General features: G+C 36.2%; 2 protein-coding genes across 9 annotated transcripts in view; one reads left to right on the top strand and one right to left on the bottom strand.

Annotated features, from left to right (window-relative positions):
* The window catches only part of LOC108967713 (ecotropic viral integration site 5 ortholog), a 69,719-nt gene that overhangs the window by 35,765 nt on the left and 13,021 nt on the right, over nucleotides 1–20,933 (top strand). For 3 of the 8 annotated variants that reach the window (XM_018931311.1, XM_018931309.1, XM_018931314.1), the window contains exons 3-4: nucleotides 19,735–20,496; nucleotides 20,573–20,705. In XM_018931311.1, coding sequence (XP_018786856.1) covers nucleotides 20,283–20,496; nucleotides 20,573–20,705 — 347 coding nt within the window. In that variant the 5' untranslated portion in view covers nucleotides 19,735–20,282. Of the gene's footprint in view, nucleotides 1–14,389; nucleotides 14,597–15,025; nucleotides 15,102–19,734; nucleotides 20,503–20,572; nucleotides 20,706–20,933 lie in introns of those variants that run through there. The other 5 variants (XM_018931310.1, XM_018931306.1, XM_018931313.1 and 2 more) reach the window with 3 other exon arrangements.
* On the bottom strand, nucleotides 1,024–4,189 carry LOC108967715 (sphingosine kinase 2). Its single transcript, XM_018931315.1, has 2 exons — nucleotides 3,618–4,189; nucleotides 1,024–3,538 (listed from the first exon to the last, which is right to left on the bottom strand). The coding sequence occupies exon 2, from the start codon at nucleotides 3,218–3,220 to the stop codon at nucleotides 1,268–1,270; it is 1,953 nt and encodes a 650-aa protein (XP_018786860.1). The 5' UTR covers nucleotides 3,221–3,538; nucleotides 3,618–4,189; the 3' UTR covers nucleotides 1,024–1,267.

Below are 20,933 nucleotides of genomic sequence, written 5' to 3'. Positions count from 1 at the left end.
CCAACATTATATTTTGTTTTAAAATTGGTTAAATTTTTACAGAAACGTTTCAATTGATGAGACAAGTTTATGGCTATTTGCCTACCCCGTAACAGACTGCACGAGTCTCAGGTTTTCAAAGAGATCGTTAAGACATAAATGACGATCACCATGTGGGCCAATCAAAGTCCGTGATCACTGGAAATTTTATCGAAAATGTGTGCGAATTAATCGAAACTCACTGACATTCATAGAAATGGAATTGAACATCACCAAAACATTGATTTATTGCATTTTGACCAAACATTTGGGCTTACGAAAGGAAGGTTTGTTCCGCACAAATTGACTGAAGACCAAAAATTGCTCAGAATCCAACAAGAATCACATTTTACTCCACGTATTCACCTGATATGGCACCGTGGGACTTCTTCCTTTTCGGAAAAATGCATTTGCCCGTGAAAGGAAAGCGTTATGCAGATTGAATTTTTTTTTTTTTTTTTTTGAATAAAATAAATTAATTTTGCCGAAAAACCTTTTGCTCTGTTTTTTTTTGTTTTTATAGTCCTATGTACTTTGGACCCACCTTGTATTATGTTTTTTTTTTTTTTTTTTTTTTTTTTTTTTTTTTTTTTTTTTTTTTTTTTTTTTTTGTCTAATGGAAATACTTAAATTATATTAAAAAGTGTGCATACTTGCAGGCGGTTTAAACAATCAATTAGCGCTTTTGTACTATATGAATCAATAAATGAATAAACCAAATTGACAAATTAACCTTCTCACAATTAATTATAAAAACAAAGCATTCCTACTGGAAAATTGCGCTTTGCTCTCTAATAAGAAAATTGCACATTCACAGTTACGGTAGAATTGCATACTTTTTAACACAATCTTGAAAATATCAATCGCTACAATCTAATCTTCGTCAATAATAATAAACTTCGGCTGATTCGATCAGCCACCTGTCATCACCCTCCTATAGCAAGTGGAACAATTGGCAATTCTGTTGTTAAGCAGTTCACACGCATACATACGAACACATGTGGGTTAGTTGTAGCACATTCATGTATTTTATTTGATATTTCCATGTCTACATGTATGATTCCACAAACAATATTCGTACATACTTAATAATAATATAATAACAATAACAATAAAATACTTATTACGATTAAAAAAAAAACGAACTACAACAAATACTTGCCATGTAAAACCTGCTGAATATATTTTCTAAATATACACACATATGTAAATATATGTGTTTTCGGCGTCAAATGGAGCTACCTGTGCGCTAGTCGATGGCATTTCCATTCGGCACCATGACTTTGATCATGCCTGGCAATATTTCACCTTGCAGTGGACCATAGTCCACACGTTCGCCATCCACCGCCATAATGCCCTCTCTATCCGGACTCGGTTCGATGCGAAAAGCGCGTACAGGCACCACTTCAATATACTTATTCGGCTCCTCTGGTAGGTGTGTGCCGGAACTCATGCCAAGTAGGAAATGCGCCAACTGCGAACGTCCAACGCCGCTACGTACTATAACTAGATAGATGATGCCATCGTTGAGACGAGACTCGGGCGCAAAGAAGCAATCTACGGACAGATGTGTGGTGTAGGCTGCATGCACCAGAATGTATTCACCCTCCTCGGTATGCCAAGTATCTGTAGGCACCGGCAGATCCAATGACGGTATTGTGGATGGTGGGCGACGACTTTCGTGTTCCAAATTGATCGATTCGAGGCGATTGAGTACGCTGCGACGCGAACGTAAGCTTTGGTCGTTCAGCGAAAAGTAAGCTGTGCGTTTCGAAACAGCCGAATGCCAGCTATCAGCATTGGAATGGAAGCTCATATGATCCAACGATATGGCATCACTAAATTCATCGTCTCGGTTGGTGCCAGTATTTGTTGAGTAGAAATCATCTTCTTTAGCGCCCGCTGGCGTGTTTGGTATATCATGGAATTCCTGTACTTCGGGTGGCAAACGACGTTCCTCATTCGACACCGTGGAAACGCGATTACCAAAAGCCTTACGGCCATCCTTACGGTCACAGCGTATATAGGACAATCTGCCCTTATAAGTGCGCAAGCTAATCAGTCGTCGTATAGCCCAAAAAGTGAAGCGTGATGCACCGATCGAACGCAAATGTTCACTCTCGATATCAACATCAACGATTAAACCCCAACCAACCGATAGAAATGAGTACATCTCGGAGGCTTTACCCTCTTTGCCAATATCGATACGCACCAGATCCATCGGCGCTAACTTGCCAGCAATGCATGTTAATGTAGCGTCCAATATGGGCTTCGGTCCGTATGGCTCCTTATAAAGATATGCAATACTGCGCGCCAGGCCATTACCCGAACCGCAGGGTACAATACCCAGCGGCAAATGACGTGTAATTGCGCGCCAATCCTCACGTTCCATTATCCCGTTCAGCACTTCGAAGAAGAGTCCATCACCCGACGCGACCACAATGCCACTATAACTACGCAAGAGATCGCTATGTTTGCGCACATATTCACGTGCAAAATTATAATGTGCGGTCACGTGCAATTCATACGACACATCGGCCTCCTTCAGCACGGGTGCCATTTGTTTATGGAACATTTCACGTCCCTTACCCGAACCGGATTTGGGATTTAGAAAAATCAGCAATTGTTTTTCGACGAATTCATTCTTTAGCGCCGCTTTATTAATGCGTATTGCATGATGCCAACGTTCGGCCACCTTCAAGTTCTCCTCATACGTATCGAAGGAACGAAAACGTAATGTTCGTACGGTACGTTCTCGTCGCATCGAGTGCTTCTCGTTCTTTATATACGCGTATATATGTAAATAAGCGCTAATGTCCTTTTTTGTCGCCTGCTCAACTTCGGATTCTTCATCTATGCGACGGCAGGATGCCAAAGAGACGCGATGACTCTTCTTCATACTCGGCCCACAACTACTGCCTATAATATCTTCCATACGTATGCGCTGCTCATTGATTTCATCCACTTCGCCAGTTTCGCGGCGCAAATATAAGCCCTCGGCATTTAGTTTCAACTCGACGGGGATGGGTGCTTTCTGCTTATTGTTGATGTAGAAATGTTCGCTGAGCTCGATGACACCCGTTGGCGAGATTTTCGTAACGCTGGACGTGGGTGTCAACGGACTGCTCACAGCACTGGCAGCCGTATCGTCATACACGAAATGCGTGTCGGACAAGTCGAGTGACAGATTGCAAGGATCCATATTGGTACAAAGTGATTTGCACAGATTTTTTTAAACTTTCCCTCTGCTTATACAGCGTAGTGGCCAGCTTAGTGGGTTGTATAAGTAGTGCGTTGAGTTGGTTTCTTTAAGGATGCTTTTGCGCTTCTTGAACCGAGAAAATTCATTTAATTGTTCACTATACTAAGCAGTTGTTTTCGTTGCCTTTGCGAATTTGCATAACACTCCCTTTGCACTTTGTTCGCTGCTTTGTTACCTGCGTGGTTCACGCACAGCACAACACCGTAATCCTCCGATTTACTTTACATACTAACACCTGTGGTGAGAGTTCACAATTTCCTGATAGAAATATTTTTTATCAGTTTGTTTTCTTTTATTTTTGTTTTTTGTCTGTTAATTTTTACTAGCGATTACTTACGATTCCCGATATTTTCCAATTCCTCCAATTCTAATCAAATAAAACAGAACCGTTTGATATGTATGTATTCTTTATCTAGCGCACGCTTAGCGCACTGTAGGCCGATAAGAGTTGGCAGTTGGGTCGCTGTTCGTTGTTTACCTCGTTGAACCGCTTTTGTTGTTTGACCACCAAACCATCTGCATACTGCTCTTCTCGAATCTAAAGCGTCTCGTTACCGCTATTTTTATACATACAATTGTATTTTGGTTGTGTCCCTCTTCGTTGCGCTCTTTGCGCTGCCAATTATAGTTAGTCTTTGATTTACTATTTAACACTGTCTTCTGCACCATTATCTTCGTCTACCTTTCAACTTTTACTCTTTCATTTGTGCTCATTTATATATCCCCTATGATTTCCGTATAAAACCCGTTTATCGGTGAGCCAGTTAACCTGCCAGCCAGTTTACCTTCGTCCGATGAAGCGTTGCTGATCTTATGCGGCAGTAGACGAAATGCGGTACCCTCAGAGCGTAGCTTTTTCCAATGTGTGATTTGTTCAATGTTTCACGCTAATATAAAGCTCGTAGTTTTTTGTTGTTAACTTTTTGTTTATCGCAACGCAATTTTATTGTGCTGCTGCTGTTGTTCACTCATAACTTGAGAGCGCAAGCGTTTTCGTATATAAGTACATATCTACATACTATGTGGTTGTTAGCTATTCTGCTGTACACTCTATGTCAAATGGTTAGAAACAATAATAGAAGAGGCGAAAGACTCAGTAAAGCTCTGTAGAATTCCTTTTGATCTGTGGTTTTTTATAGATCAGTTACTTTGGCATACATAATTTGTGTTTTAGCCATGATATTTTGAGTATATTTTACATATAATTTTATTGTCATATAGCACTATTATAGAATTTGTTTACAGTACTGAATATGAAAGAAGAAGGTATAAATAATTTGTGAGATATTTGTGAATTAGATAAACAAGCAAAGTTTTAATCGTTCCAGACATTCTCAAAGAACTGTCAGTATTTTTTTTTTAGTAAGTTAAATTCAACAAGGAATTCGTCATAATATGTTGGGCGGTGGTTTGAGCAATGATCATACATACTTTCGTGATAGTAAGGATGAACTCAGTAAAAATTATAATTTTCTCAAACTCTTTCGCGTGCAGCATCAGGGTTATAAAGCCTTTTCATTATTAACCCTCTCTTCTTGTAAAGGTTTATTGGCATACCATATTTTTGTTTAAAAATATTTTTATTTTCTTGGATCTGAAATGGCAAACATATCATTTCTTCAAAAAAAAAAAAAAAAAAAACAGGAATATGTCTTTTTTAGATGAGGATAAATAACTTCAATTTCAAGATAGAAAATTAATTGTTAAAAAATTGCACCAAAACTATATCACCCTTCTTCAAAAAAAAAAAAAAACAAATGTTGACTATCCTTTACAAATGCAAAATCATGATTTCATGATTTTCATCGGCTATTTTGTAAGTCAGCTATATGCCATAGTCGACCTGTGTGACGAATTCTTAACCTAAAACTAAACTGAACCTCCATGTGGTATTATTAAGGACTAGTAGGTCTATGTATGACGTATAGCCGGTCAACGTAACCTAACCTAATCAAACCTATATGCTATAGTGGTTGGATCTGAAGAATTTCTTCTTAGATTACACCACTTTCTTAGGTAATAACCCACGCCAATATTCTAGAAGATATCTTGTCAAATGAAAAGTTTGTGTGGCAGTTACATACATATATACATGTATGCTATAGTTGTCCGATATCTGCGGTTTCGACGAATGAGGAGCTTCTTGGGGAAAAAAGGGCGTGTGTTACCTTTTCGATCTCAAACATTCAGGGACTAATTTGTTTACAGACAGACGGAAAGACGAGTATCTTCGATGTTTCTTTTGGGGTTTTAGCATTACGGTATATATTCAGAGTATAAACACCCTCATCACAGAGCTAAAATTCAAACTCAGAAAGCAATTCCTTTTTTTTTTTTTTGGACTAACGCTGCTCAAACATACAGGTACATAATTTGTCACTCGAATTGCAATATGTAGAGACAAGATGACGGATTGTGGAAAATAACTGCTACTACACAACTATTGGACTTTGAAGTTCAATAAGGTACCTGAATTACACAATGTAAATTTGTTTAATCAAAATACTATTCCGACATGTAGGCCTACTGACATAAGGTACATCACGTGTTTTATCAAAAGTAATTTTCTGACTTTGAGGTTAATAAACTCAATTATATTTTTGCATTCGGAAACCGTCAAGATGGTCTTGATTCTAATGTTAATCGATATGCTTTATAAAAACAAATATTTCTTTTCTAGGCTCCTTTTTTTCTTTTGCAAAAAAAATATATAAAAATCTTAGAGTGTTTTTCAATTTGTTATTTAAATTGTCGATCTTATTCGTATATACCGATGTGTACTTGTCGGCACTTTTCTCCATCAAAATCGACTTGAGTTATTACTCGTCGTTTGAGTTAAGGTGTTCGCGATCATTTGATGACTCGATAGTCTTTGTGTCGCTTATTTTCTGTTTAGACACGGCTGCATGTGTGTTTGTGTGCAATTTTGAAACGCGAGTACTTTTTAACGAGTACGAGTACTGTGTTTATTGACTTTAAGCGGGAATAATAATTCGAGTGCCGGAGTGGAAATTCATATGTACATACTTATTGGACGGCACTCGCGGCTTAATGGGTTCTGTCGGTTAAGGTCGCCGATAAATACACAAAGCTGTTCGAATACCCACATATTATATGTATGTATGTGTATGTGTATGAATGTGTTTGCGACCGTATAATTATGGGTAAAATTCTGTTTATATTACTTCGGCGCTGTAAGAACAAAGAGAATTGACTTTCAAACGAAGAAAGTTATTGATTGTGGAATGAAATTTTAGATGATTCAGTGTTTGCTAAAAATGTATTTTTTTAATTTTCCGATCATTTAATGTATTTAATCAAAAATTAAAAAAATTTCTGTAAAGAAATGAACTTTTAATGGAATCCCTTTTTACTTTATCTTTTTTGTATTTACTCTTAAAAAATACAATTTAATTGCGTTTCACAAACTTTAGGCATGATTGCTGACAAAAATACATTTTTACGTACATGACTGTTATCAAATGGGTACCTCAATAATGCCTATAAAAACCCAACCGACTTTCCTTTGTGCTTGAAATAATGCCGTGACGTTAAAAAACATTAATCATTGCTCACAAACTATGTACTATATTTATAGTAAAACGACATTGCGCATCCAAACAATTTGAAGTTATTATTAATGTTTGATTTTCACATCATTGTTTTCGCAGCATTTTACTAATAAATAATCTATAGGTTGTTATATTTACATATATTCTCGCAACATGCTGCAGCAAAGAGTATAATAGTTTTATATCTCCTAAAACTAAACAAGATAGATATAGAGTTATACATACATATATAAAGAGTGATCCCTTTCGAGGTTAGCTACTTTTTTAAAGAAGGACGAACGCTTAGGTATTACGAACGTCTTCAGTTCTTGCACAAATTGTATTTTGTACGTTTTTCATTTAATTTTTCTACGAACATGCGCCATACGTCAGCATGAGTTGCTGCGACCGGCTCAGAATCGACTCTCCAGGGTCTTCGTGTACACCTCACCTACGTGGGGTGTTGGGTTTGCGAATAGTACGATCAGTAGGCCGATTATGGTGACCATAACTTGAGCGATCCGCGTGAAATATATTTTTTACAGTTTTAGTAATGAAGTTGAACGATTTGTGTAAACGTTGTTCAGGTGTAAGTCTTTCCATGATGAAATGCCAAGCAATACTGAATCAAAATAACATGACAGCTTGACACCACCCACTCGTGATCTGTCAAAAATAGGCTATTGAAAAAAATCCTTTTGGTTGGATCATCTTGTACTTAGGTATATAAATGATCAGGCCGACGAGACTACTACTACTAGTATTACATACCAGTTTTATTATAAAATTTTTTTGAACAAATATTTTCCGGGAGGCTTATATGAATATATTAAACCAGAGGTTTATATAATATGATATTTCACTTTCTTATTGATCCCTGGTAATATGTGTGCTCTATACAATAAATTGCTTGATCACATGACACTTTGACTTCGCAAAATACTGAAGCAATTTTTGTCGAAAAAATTTTTCTAATTATAATTATTGTACTTTTTTAACCAACCGAAGATCAGGACTGCGTGACGGATGTTCAATTTTTCTGAAGAAGTGTATGAATGCCTGCAATCGATTTTCCTTCACCATTCATCCAAACCCACAAGGAAATAAGTGTATTCAATAAAAGTAAAAAGTTGTGTTGTCATGGTATTCACCGTTGCCATATTTCTCTCATAGTCGAGCAAATAATTTCAAATTAGTTCGTTTGTTAATCAATGATAAGTCTTATTTTAAAAGATATTCAATTAAGCCTTAATATTTAAACAGCTTAAAAAATATAGTTATACATATTATAAAATATTAACGGTATATAGAATATGTAAAAAAATACCTGTTATAACTTTTTTCGACCTTGAAACAAAAGGAAGACTTTGAGCTAGCATTGTGAATTGGCTGTTTTTGTCAACATATACAGAGAACGATGCAAAAAATCAAACAAAATATGTATATAAAGAGCAAATAGTTCTCTTGCTTAAACACTTGTTAAGTGTGGTACGAGTATGTCCGTAAATATTTATAAAATATATAAGTGTATAAGAATATAATATATATACATATCACACACTCAAGTTTAATGTTTCTAATTGATTAAGTATTATTTTTCTACGTGCATACTACATATGAGGTGTGTTCAAAAAATATCGCGAAGTTTGTGTTTTTTTTTTAAATTATTTATTTATTCATGAATATCTATTTTGTCCCCTTCAAAGTGATCCCCATGAGATATTATACACTTGTGCCAACGGTTTTTCCAATCTTCGAAGCACTTCAAAAAATAATTTTTTTTTTTTATCTTCTTCAGAGCCTCCTTCGATGCCGTCTTTATCTCGTCAAGAGAAGCGTAACGTCGTCCTTTCATGGGCTCTTCAAAAAAGTGAAAGACATGAGTACCAACATAACGCCACAAGAAATTCGAAATTCGAATATACGTAACCCGCGAAAATTCAAAATTCGCGATACTTTTTGAACACACCTCGTATGCAGCTATTTAGAAGAATTGTAAATCTCTACAATTTTCTGAATGAAACTTAAGTTGTTATTAAATAAATAGTCACAATGTTTGTATGAGTATACGTACATACAGATATGTTCATGAAAATAGTGGTGCTGGTGGTTTCTAATCACAAAACAAAAAATAAAAAAGTTAAATAAAAAAGTAAAGTTAACAAGTAAGGAAGGGCTAAGTTCGGGAGTCACCGAACATTTTATACTCTCGCATGATAAAGTGATAATCGAGATTTCAGGCGCGGTTGTGAACCGATTTCACCCACATTTGGTGCATGTCATTAGGGTGTTAGGGAAATACTATATACCGAATTGCATTGAAATCGGTCGATTACTTCCTGAGATATGGTTTTTGGTCCATAAGTGGGCGACGCCACGCCCATTTTCAATTTAAAAAAAAAACCTGGATGCAGCTTCCTTCTGACATTTCTTCCGTAAAATTTAGTGTTTCTGACGTTTTTTGTTAGTCGGTTAACGCACTTTTATTGATTTTCAACATAACCTTTGTATGGGAGGTGGGCGTGGTTATTATCCGATTTCTTCCATTTTTGAACTGTATATGGAAATGCCTAAAAGAAACGACTCTATACAGTTTGGTTGACATAGCTATAGTAGTTTTTGTGGGCGTGGCAGTGGGCGTGGCAGTGGGCCGATTTTGCCCATCTTCGAACTTAACCAAGTTTCATCATGATATCTCAATTTTTACTCAAGTTACGGCTTGCACGGACGGACGGACAGACAAACATCCGGATTTCAACTCTACTCGTCASCCTGATCACTTTGGTATATATAACCCTATATCTGACTCTTTTAGTTTTAGGACTTACAAACAACCGTTATGTGAACAAAACTATAATACTCTCTTTAGCAACTTTGTTGCGAGAGTATAAAAATAAACATCGAATTCGATAACATTTAAAAGTAATTTCCAATTTATTAAATATAATATGCTTAAAAATTAGTGTGTGCCTGCAAATAGTAGTGTCTATTTTATGACGAACAACAATTAAAATTCCAAATACTAACCGTTTCCGATTACTAATATTTGGTTGTAAAGCCTTTATTTATTAATACATCCCTACGTCGACGTTACATAGAGTCGATAAGATTTTTACATCGCTTCATAGGAATTTGAACTCATTCGTCCTTGACCACTATCCAAAATTGTATTCTACTTGATGGATTTCCTATTGTTATAATCGGTATAACATCTCGCCATTAATTTTCGATTGATTTAGCACCTGCACTGGCCAGGACAATACGTCGATCTTTTCTTATACAAACCACTTCTAGGCTCCTAACGGGCTTTTTATAAACATTTATAAGCTGGCAATGGTTAAATATTATGCTTCCTTTAGTTTACATACACTCCGTCCAACATGCAATAGATAGAAATCCTCCTATGCACTCGTAAGTTTTGTTATGATTAACATTTGCAGTTTTTTCAGTTTCCGGAACCCACCGGTTTTAATATTTTCACATTAGAGCTGCCATTTACCAAAGTATTTGTAATTGACAGAGCACATATTAATAATAATTAATATTGATGTATGGACTGTGTGGCCTGAAATCTGATAGAAAGGATTCACCCCACATAATCACGGTGAATGAAGTACTGTTAAAAATGTGAAGTGTCAACTTGGAAATCCTTTGATATAAAAGCGAATCTCAGAAACTAAATTTAAATCTCATTTCCTAGTCTCACAAAAGAAATGCTGAGTGTGAGAATTAGTAGTTTTGAGAATCAGACAATTTGGAGTATTAGCATACATATCAATGTATGGGGCATGATTGCTCACAATCAAACTTAGTCCTTCCTTTTCCTCTAAAATGTCATATCAATAGGATATTTGGTCTCTAAAGAAGTTTCTAACATTTTTGTTCTGAAGTCGAACACTTGTTATGTATACTTGTAGTATTTGATTTGTTCTAACCTACTCATATACTTAGAAATACATTATACATATAAACCAACCATCATGAAATGACGTACTAATCATAAATTGAACATCTGGTGTAGTTTATAAGTATATACAATAAATTAGCAAATAACATCTGGTTTAACATTGACTAATACTTGTAGATAACAGGCCAATTGAAAAGTCCCCGGCCTACCATAGGAAAATGAAAAACAATTTTTTTTGGAAAAATGTTACTTTCTTAATCAACATACTTAGTTCCCTTAAAGGGTGATACACTGATTACAGCTACCCTACATACAATGTTTTCATACATTTTTGTAGTAAGATTTGTACTTTGCTTCAAAATGTGCCTCAGTTTTGGCGATCTGCTCTTCATGTGATAAAAATTTCTTCGTAGCGAACAGTTTTTGAGATGTGCGAACAGGAAATAGACGCTTTTGAAACTCAATTAATGCAATTTTGCCATCATTTTCACTGACTCGTGACATGACGCATTGCCTTGATGAAACAGCTCTTTCCTTTTCTTCAAATGCAATAATTTTGCGGCGATTTCGTTCTTCAAACAGTCATATAACGCCTTTTAATAGTTGATGCTGAGTGTCACCTACTTTGCACAGAGCTTTCTCGTACTCAAATATTCGTGAATGAACACGTTCTTTTGCCATCTTTAAAGTGCCTGCTATCACGAACAATTTCTCTTTACTTGTCGATAACTACCTTTTGTGGGCGTCTACTGTGTTTATTGGATTAGGTGTCATTTTACCACGTCTAAGCTTAGTATACCAATCCTTCATGACTGATTTCCCTGAGGCAATGACCAGAACATAGTCATCAAGCTACGTTTTTGCTTTAACTGTATTGTTCCTATTAGAAAAAGCCATATTTTATCAACATAAGAAGTCCTGTTTATCCATTTTTTCACAAAAACAAAAAAAGTTGTTACTGTCGGCAGCGGTCAAATTTAACTAAAAATGGATTATATTCTAGTAGCAGTATCCACATATAGTATGTGTCTGAATTGACCTGCTGATTGTAGTATATAACAACTTTTAGCTGATGACTAACTGTTTTCTGATACTGTTTAATATATCTCTTCTCTTACAAACTTAGATATATTGGAATACAATGTAATATACAAATTTTATATAAATTTATGCAACTTCTAAATAGCTCTGGAATTCTTTGTGCTTATCAAGAAATGTAGTCCAGCCAATGGTGTGTTCAATTGGAGTGCAATTTAAGATTTTATTTTGATAAGCAAAATTGGCAACATTGTTCCCTTGAGGTTATTTACTTCCATCTAAAGTGGTTTCCATTAGGCTTCTCAGGTCGATTACATGCTTATTGATCCATAATAGAGAACTACCAATTGATTTTGAAAGGCTTAGTTTATCTTTCTGTCACCAATCTAAATTTTCGAGTTCAAATTTATCAGCCTAGTTTGCGCTTGCCTTAACTGTTCACAATGAATCAATTATATTAGGAAAAATTAAAACCAATTCTATTTCTATATTTTCGATTCTTCAAAACATACGCTCTTTTAAATGTGATCAGTAAGCATGAGTATGCTTTCAAATCGAAAATACGTCGAATAAGAAAACATTACTCTCAATTTTTATTTACTCAATATTGAGTTTTCATTTGAGCAGCAAGGCAGGCAGACAATACATTTGCCTCAAGAGTTGATCATATTCATTTAATATTGCAAAAATTCTATCAACCTTATAATTGTCTATTTATACAACTACTTGTATTTTCATTTACTAGTATTGTCTTATGTAAATATTCGCAAAAACGTGAGCACTTGTTTGACACTTGAACTCTTTCTATCACCCACATTCAAATTAGCGAACCCTCGTTCCAAGTGATCGAGCTCAATTATTATACACACGTACGTTGCCTTTTATATTTCGGAACATCACTTTATTGTTTTTAAAAATATTCTCCAATAAGTTATACAAGTATATACTTTCTCATGCGTTTGAACCAATTCTCGAAGCACTTTGTCACTCTGCTTAAGGTAACTCCAGAAAGTTGAAGAACCCATCAACCGCCTCCTCAGGTGTGGAAAAACATTGACCTATTTTTTTACTTTGTTCGTGAATAAAATTATGTCATTCGGTGCTAAGTAAAGACTTTACGGTGGATTACGAATCAAATCGATTTTTTAAATGTTCAAAAATGCCCTTGGTTATGTCGATGTGTGAGAACTAGAATTGTCATGGTGAAGAGTGATCCGTTTTCGATGGTTGAATTGCGTCTTTAAAGACCGGTTTGTGGACCCAGTTTACTCCACCTTTTTGGCGCAGCCTTCCATCTTTTGCCTTTTGAATTTCATCACACGAGTTAGGGAACCAATTTACAGGCCCAGGATATTTCTCGGAAGCGACTAAATCGATCGAATTAAAATTTTCACACTACCTTCTCAAACATAATAATAAGATTTTTGAAAATAATTTTAAGCCACTTTGAAATATAAACAGTATTTTTTTAGGAAGCCGCGGTTTTTTAAAAATCTAAATTCAGTACCTACTACTCGACAATCTTGCCTTTCATTGTAGTTTGATAACTTATACTGCGCATATGTATATGTCAACCAATTTTTTTTGTCAGCTCTTTTGACATTTTGCCTCTAATAAATTTTGTACCTCTAACAAAAACACCCTATACTTATTGCTTTGTTAAAATATATTTCCTATTACACTCAATTTCTTTTTTTCTGTACTATAGGGAAGCTATCCGTACTATATTATTTGCAAAATCTACTCACTTCCTCACTCATATACTCATCGGTGTGTATATAATCGAAGTTGGTAACGACGTTACAGCCAGTAGCTAAAGCTAAACCAGCAATTATCAAATAACAACAAATAAACAACTGCACCAACACCAACAAGATCAGTTTCGAAACCTTCTTGTTGTTGCGTTTGTTGCAATGCCTTGCCTTGTTTTATTATCGCTTTGGAGTGATCAGTGTCAGCTGTGAATGCTATTACCTCAGCTCTGCTATTGAGTATTGTTAATATACCCTGCATGGGATTTGTTGGTATTTATGGGTGTAATTGCAGTCATGCGGGTATCGTATACTATATATATGTGTATTCCGTTAATGTTGATAGCGTCTGAGTTTGTCAATTTCAGCAATTGTTAATGATAAGCAGCGATTTTTAATCTTTTTATATTTTTGTGAACTGATATTACTTCACTCTCCGTTGTATTTTGAAATTCTCAACGCTGCTTGCTCTCCGCTTAATAAAGTCATGTATCAAATATGCCTATGTGTGTATATGCATTTAATTATTAATTTTTTTTTGTTTTGTTATTTTTTTCTCTTTTCTGTTCTCGCTCCATTTTTAACTTTGTTCATCAAGTTTGTTGTTGTTTGAGTTTTCGCGTTTTTTGCCGTGTTGGCATTCACTTTGGTTGGCAGTCAGCTGCTCACACACGTATACTATACTATATACATACATATGTATAATGATAGTCAGTGTGAGTAACACACGCACACTCATATGTATACATATACACCTGTACGTGGCTAAGCTCTATGCTCGTCACTGCTACACCGCTTGCCGCTCCACTCTTTCTCCCCAACTGCTGATTGACTAACTGACTTTCCGTTTGCTCTTTGCCTATTTCCATCTTCTGACTGCTGGCTTAGTTAGCCATTTGGCTACTTCGCTGTCAGTCCGTCCATTCGCTGCTGCAATTAACTGTTATTACCAAAATTTTCATTTGCATTTTCCCGCAAAATCAAACTAATCGGTCTATTGCCGCAACGAGAGACAGTGTAAAACAGCGATGTGTCGCTGCGTGGCAGCTTTCGATCAAACATTGGAGTGGTAAAAATGAAATTAAAAAGCTGTCTCTTTGGTGAATGGTGAATTTATTGTTATTGCAGTCAAGTGTTTTGTTTTGCGCTTTGTTTTTGTACTGACACAATTTTTGTTTTGTGTGTTTTTGTGGTTGGCTTGATTTTTGTCTAAGAAACTGTGTTTAACCAGCCGCAATGATTGTCGATGTGTCTTAAAAAAATCAAGTACAATTGTTTTTGTAAATTATTTGTATTAAAATTTTCCTCGTCTCTTCTTTTGTTTTCATTGCTTTTGCTCCGGTCGTGCACGGTGAAAGTGTACTAGTCATCAAATCTGTAAAATAATCGCAAGCGTAATGAAAAAACACTCGAAAATATGTGCTGCGTTTTAGTTATAGTTTAAAAGTGCTTTGACCCAAAGTAAACAATGAATGAATGAAACCAGTTTTATAAAAATTAATTGCCATATTCATGCTCGCAACAGCTGTTACGGCTTAAAACATTAGTGAATGTAATAATCATTTCACAAAAGTGTAAGTAAAAAAAAAACAAAACAACAACAATTAATCTCACTATTAACCTCTTACAATCGTTTCACCCAGTGGCATAACGGTACAGTGCTTAATGAAAGCAAAAGTACATCACTCTCCGTATTCATTTCAAAACTTTTCATACAAAACAAAAAAACGGGGAAGATATTTATTAAATCTCAAGATGCAAATCTCTCAAAAGTAAGAAATTTTTAGCTTAAATTTTTACAAGAAATTTTAAAGAAACTTAATTTTTTCGGTCTCTTCTGTCTTGTAGTTTTGATTTTCTACTACATCTCGTTCCAAACAGCGTTAGATCATCGAAATAATAGCCCCTTGGGCGAATACCATTCGGTACGTAGTATCAAGAGTTGTCTCGAACCCAAAACTTGCCAATTAATGGCGTATTCGCACATCTTCGGGTGCCTAGTTTTGCTCCTGCTGGTTTTCGATCAAAAATGAAAATATACTTCGTAGTTATTTGTTGATGCTTTTTTATATGATAATGCTCCAGCTTTGTTCACGATATCCAAAAAGTAAAATAAAAATTAATAAGGAATACCTTATTGTCACTGAACGTTTTGTATTCTTTTCGTATTTCATTAATAAATGTCTCTGGCAGATTGAACGATATTTTCGGTAAAAAGTTCGCAATAGGAACTGGTGTCCACGTATTTGGTATCTGGACGAACTCGTCCTCATGTTTTTTTACCAAGAACCAGGTTGAAGTAAAAACTTAACTTATCTTCCACCTTTTACAGGGGCGTTTCTTGTGTTGTATTAGGGTATTAAAAAAGTATTAGTAATCCGGTTTGAATGATAGTTATATGCTATATTTGTCCAATGTGAACAATTTCTTAGGAGATTAGGAGACAATTATCTTGGTGAATAATCTATTGCGAATTTGGTAAATACACCTTGTCAAATAAAAGGGTCCGTTAGATTGGATAATAGCTATATGCTATAGTGTTTCAATTTGTTCGGAGATTGTAGCGTTGCCATAGATAATAATCTGCACCAAATTTCGCCTAGATAATTTGTCAAATGAAAAAGCTTTTCGCACTTCGCAAGCACTACTGAAGCATGTTACAAAGGACCTGAAGGAAACTCTCTGGAAACTGTGCAACAAGTATTGAAAAGTGTATCTGGTGTTGCTGGAAAACCAGGAGATCTAGAAAACAATCTGTTCTGCAGTTTTTCTTTATGTCCGGTCCCTATGCTTATTATAAAAGTTAAAACTGTGTCCATACCTAACTATATGCTGATATAGGCATACTTGGATAATAGGAAAACTGCAAATGTAATTTACCGCTCTAGAACCAAATGCGACATTGACGTTAATACTGGAAAATTTATACTAGTGGTGTATGAAATATGCTCACAAAAGACCTTATATGTTCATTTGCTGCGAACAAGTATAAGCGCTAAATATCTTGGGCTTACAATTGTTAAGGTGGCACGTTCAAATCAAGAGAACTCAGCTCGGGTTAAGGTTTGTGCAGCTGTACTGAGCGATAGCTAGACGTTCTCCACCGGAGAGATTGCTAGGACTCGGCGACGGCGGCTCTCTCCCACAAGGAATCCCACACCGAATTTGCGCTCCCTTATATGGCTAGTATAGTAAATGCCACAAGAACATAATCGTCTCAGTCCTTGTCCCGTTCATCGTACTTCTTGAACGGCGGTGATGCTAGCTTTTACTCTGACAAGGACATCAATCAGGTCAGCAGCGAGCATCTTTCCAATTACATTCCAGTTGCATGCCCTTAAATCGTAATCCTTAATACGTTTGCGGTCGTCATCAAAAGGGTGTCTCTCATCCGAGGTTGTTTGCTTTTTTCATTAGGGGCGTATTTTGGCTACTCAGAGGATACTTGGTCTAAGACTGGAACTACTCCCAAGTCCCATCCTCCGTCTCCTTCATCCTGTGTTAGAAATCACGTCCTCTTTATTTATTTAATTTTTTATTTAGTAGTTGTTACCAGACCCAGACACGCAGAAGGCAACGTCGAAGACCCTATACAGTATATATAAATGACAAATAAGTAAAAATAAAGAGAACATAATTTTTAACGTAATATTGCTATCTCTGAAGAAATTGTTCAGATGGGAGCACTATACCATAGCTGTCATAGAAACTGAACGATCGGAATTAAGTTCTTGGAAGGATTGACATTTATGTATTTTTGAAGGGAATTTAACTTCGGTGCCATCAACGGCAACGTTTTTTCTTAATTTTTATTTCTTTCTTTTTGTGAGATCGGTTGGTGTTAATCTAAAATAGTACCTATGTACTTCTAATATAGAAACGAAAGAGTAAACCTTTACTGGATGAAATCAAATCAGTTTCTCACAGCTGAAAATTGTAACGAACTTAGAAATAATTATATAATACATAAATGGAATTCATCTAGCTTTGATGTTGAAAATTAAGCATAATTTTATTTATATCTAGAAGTCCTTTGTTAGACACCTTCTACTTGTATATAACTATTTTTCATATAACTTAGATAGTTATGTGTTCCTGACCTACATCAAATAATTACAGCTAACTGTATAATTGATTAACGGTGAATTTTGGCGGTTTCACAACACATACATATACGTACGACCATAAAAAGCCGGCTAATGCAAATATATTTTTATCGTCATCGCCTAAATAAGTCATCCTACCATTTTTGTTTACTCCGCGAAATTCTACATTCTAAGTTGTTCTGTTATTTCATATTTGTTTGCTTCTTATTTTACATATAATATTTATTTCCTTTTTCGAACCGGTAATATTTTGGCTCTTTTTCTTCCTTTGACTTCTTGTTGTATGCCTTTGCCTTTCTTTCGTAGAATTTATCTTTTATGGTCAAGGCTGTATTGTTTATTAAAACAAATACATTTCCTATATCTGTTACACACACACACACGCACAAGACAGTCTTCTTTGCTGTGAGGCAGGGCAGTGACAGAAGGCGTGCGTCAGGTATTGGCTGCACTAACGAGCGTTTTAAGTGAATATTGCCCAAATTGTTCAACGATTTGGGTCAAATGTTACTGATAACGCGGTGAATGGTCAACACGAATATGTCTATGTGTACATTTTTGGAAATTGATGGAATTTTATGGAGTCTTCAAGAATTAGGGCAATAAATGTCGAACATGTCGAAGCTGTCATTACAACAGCAACTGCCGACTGGTGTACAGAAGATAGTGCTTGTGATTGAGTCAGAATATAGTGTTGAAATTGTTCGGTAAAAGTAAAAGATATCTGCATTTAAATCTAAGTGAGATTTTATTTTTTGTGTATTTAAGTTATTTGTATAACAAAAAACAAATTATTTGAAAAAAATATTATCAGTAGAGCATAGAAAATATTTGAGAAAATGTGAAACTATTTTCAAAGACAGTACAAGCACAATTTCAATACACGTCTTTAAATAATATTTGTAAGCATTTATAGCCGTATGTCACCTACTTCCACCGGCGGGTACTGCGTCGAATACTTTCAGAGCCGGGCAAGATGACCTAGCCTCTTCATTCGCTGACTATGTCTATGTCATCGTATATCTTGTACAGCTCATCGCTCCATCGACTTTGGTACCGGCCATTAACGATGCACAAAGGATCATAAACCTTCCGCAAAACTTTTAACTCGAACACTTCTAAGGCGGACTCATCACATAAAGTCGTCGTCCATGAATCTGCATCTCCAGACCTAAATGATGAGTGACCTGTAGAGTTTGGTCTTTCTTCATCAGTGGCCGACTTTACTTATCAACGGCGTACTCAGTACAAACTAGCACTTGTTTGCAAGAGTGATTTTGGCGTTGTCCTTATAGAACATAATTCCTATCCTACTTCCCAAAGTTGGCCACTTCTGCGAATGTTTTTTTTTTGCAGTTAGTCAAATCGTTGGCACTACAGAATGCGTCTGGCTTGCATTTTCACCTCTATCGAAGAAAAAAAAAAATATGTGACATATTGTGGTGTGGATTGTTATCTTAGACAATGTTATAATATCCAAACAATCAAACCACTGTAGCATAAAGCTGCGGATGAGCCATCTTTGTGGATGTGTCAAAGCATGGAGGAAGGTTAGGGGAGGTATTTACTGTGAGGAGCTCTAATTAACGCTATCGGTAGAATGAGAGCGGGTCGGTACTCCCGTATTCCCTTGTATTATATCTGGATATCTAGATATCTGGGCTTCGCGGAACCTCGGCACTGTCGCAAAAACCTAGGCCCAGGATCGATCGCAAGAGATCTAGAGATCTCTTTGCCCTCAGTAAGATCCTAATTGTGGAGCTTTAACAGGACATTTCTCTAATGGCCTCCATGCTGTAAGGCTGGAAATCTTACCAGACTCTATCTGCAGAAGCTGTATTGAAGAAAATGAGAACGAAACGAGAATTAAACGCCTGTACGAACCGGAGTTCTTCTTTTTTATGGGTGGGGAAAGGACTACATATATCAGTCCAAATGCGATCCCTCTAGATCAGACGTCCAATCTAACCTCAACTTTAGTCCAAAATAACCAAATATCCATATTTAACCAACTCTAAAAAAATTCTACAACTTATGATACATGAATTAACACAACATTTTGTAATAACCACTTGCACTTGCTATTTTCACAATTCCATAGCTGCTTAATGTCCCAAATGGCATTATGTCATGTCAGTGAATATATAATTCGTCATTGTTAAGACTTGCATAAAGGAAAATTCAGCAAAACGGCGGTGAACGTACAACTACAGCAGCTGCTCACTTGGGTGTACTTGTTGTGGCACAACCTGAGCCCAGCAAGTCGTATCAAAGGCCTAGAACGGCAACGACAGCTGCAACTCGATTGTACGAACACCACTTCCAAAGCCACGGCTGCTTTAGCAAAAACTTCGTTATTGTCATCATCATCAGGAAACATAACAACAGCGTCTTTAATCGGTGAATACGCTAATCATCATTATAATCCGGTAAAGGGTAAAGAAGCCATTAGCCAAACTTAAGTGGTTGTCACGACAAACGCTTACACTTACATCCCTACATACACATTCACTTTCGCCACCCGCGGACGCAGTCGCTGAAACGGGGCAGAATTTGTGTCAATAATAAGCTTCCGCATATTTGCCTCTTCACCTTTTCGCTTTTCACCGACAACGCTTTCAAACGGTAAGTGACAGAGTGGCGGCGGCAATGACCCTAACCACTGCTACACAACCGGAGAGTAGCAAAAAAATGGATGCCAAGTGTGCGGCTGAGGAGAATTTGCCATCATCAGAAATGGATCTATTGGCCAAATTGGAGGCCGCTAACAAGCTCATTGAGAGCGACGCGAAAAGTTTGAATTCGTTGCATTCGACGCATAGCCGTAAGAATTCCGACACCAGTCAAATCAGTTTGAATTCAAGTAAGTGTAAGTAAAATTTCGAAAATTTAAAATTACATATATGATTTTTATCGATTTATTTACTTTTTCATTTTAGCTGGCAACTCGAATGCCGAAGAAGACATTTGGACGCAATGGGCGACCATATTGAGCGATTGGGAGGGTGCGCTGAAGCGTAAAAATCCATGTGTACGCGATCTGGTGCGTCGCGGCATACCGCATCACTTCCGGTAAGTACAAAAACATCACACATCAAACGTAAATATGTATATGCATATACTTATACATATGTATATGCATATGAATATGAGGTATTTGAAATTGGCAATAAGTAAGCTGAAATTCTCCTAACATGAAGGCCAAATTGATAATGCGTGTTTCCATCGAAATAAAGATTACAATAGTAGCCACGCATGAATGATTGAATATCTCTTTTGAATGAGAGTTTTTTTATAATA

This window comes from Bactrocera latifrons, unplaced genomic scaffold (assembly GCF_001853355.1).
Source record: "Bactrocera latifrons isolate USDA-ARS-PBARC rearing strain unplaced genomic scaffold, ASM185335v1 scaffold_196, whole genome shotgun sequence".
NCBI classification, from domain to species: Eukaryota; Metazoa; Arthropoda; class Insecta; order Diptera; family Tephritidae; genus Bactrocera; species Bactrocera latifrons.
The sequence above is the reverse complement of the archived record's forward strand: the minus strand, read 5'-3'. Positions and strand labels throughout refer to the sequence as shown.

Bases quoted from the DNA above. Each gene is read 5' to 3' on its own strand.
- LOC108967715 (XM_018931315.1), bottom strand. From the start codon at position 3,220: ATGGATCCTTGCAATCTGTCACTCGACTTGTCCGACACGCATTTCGTG.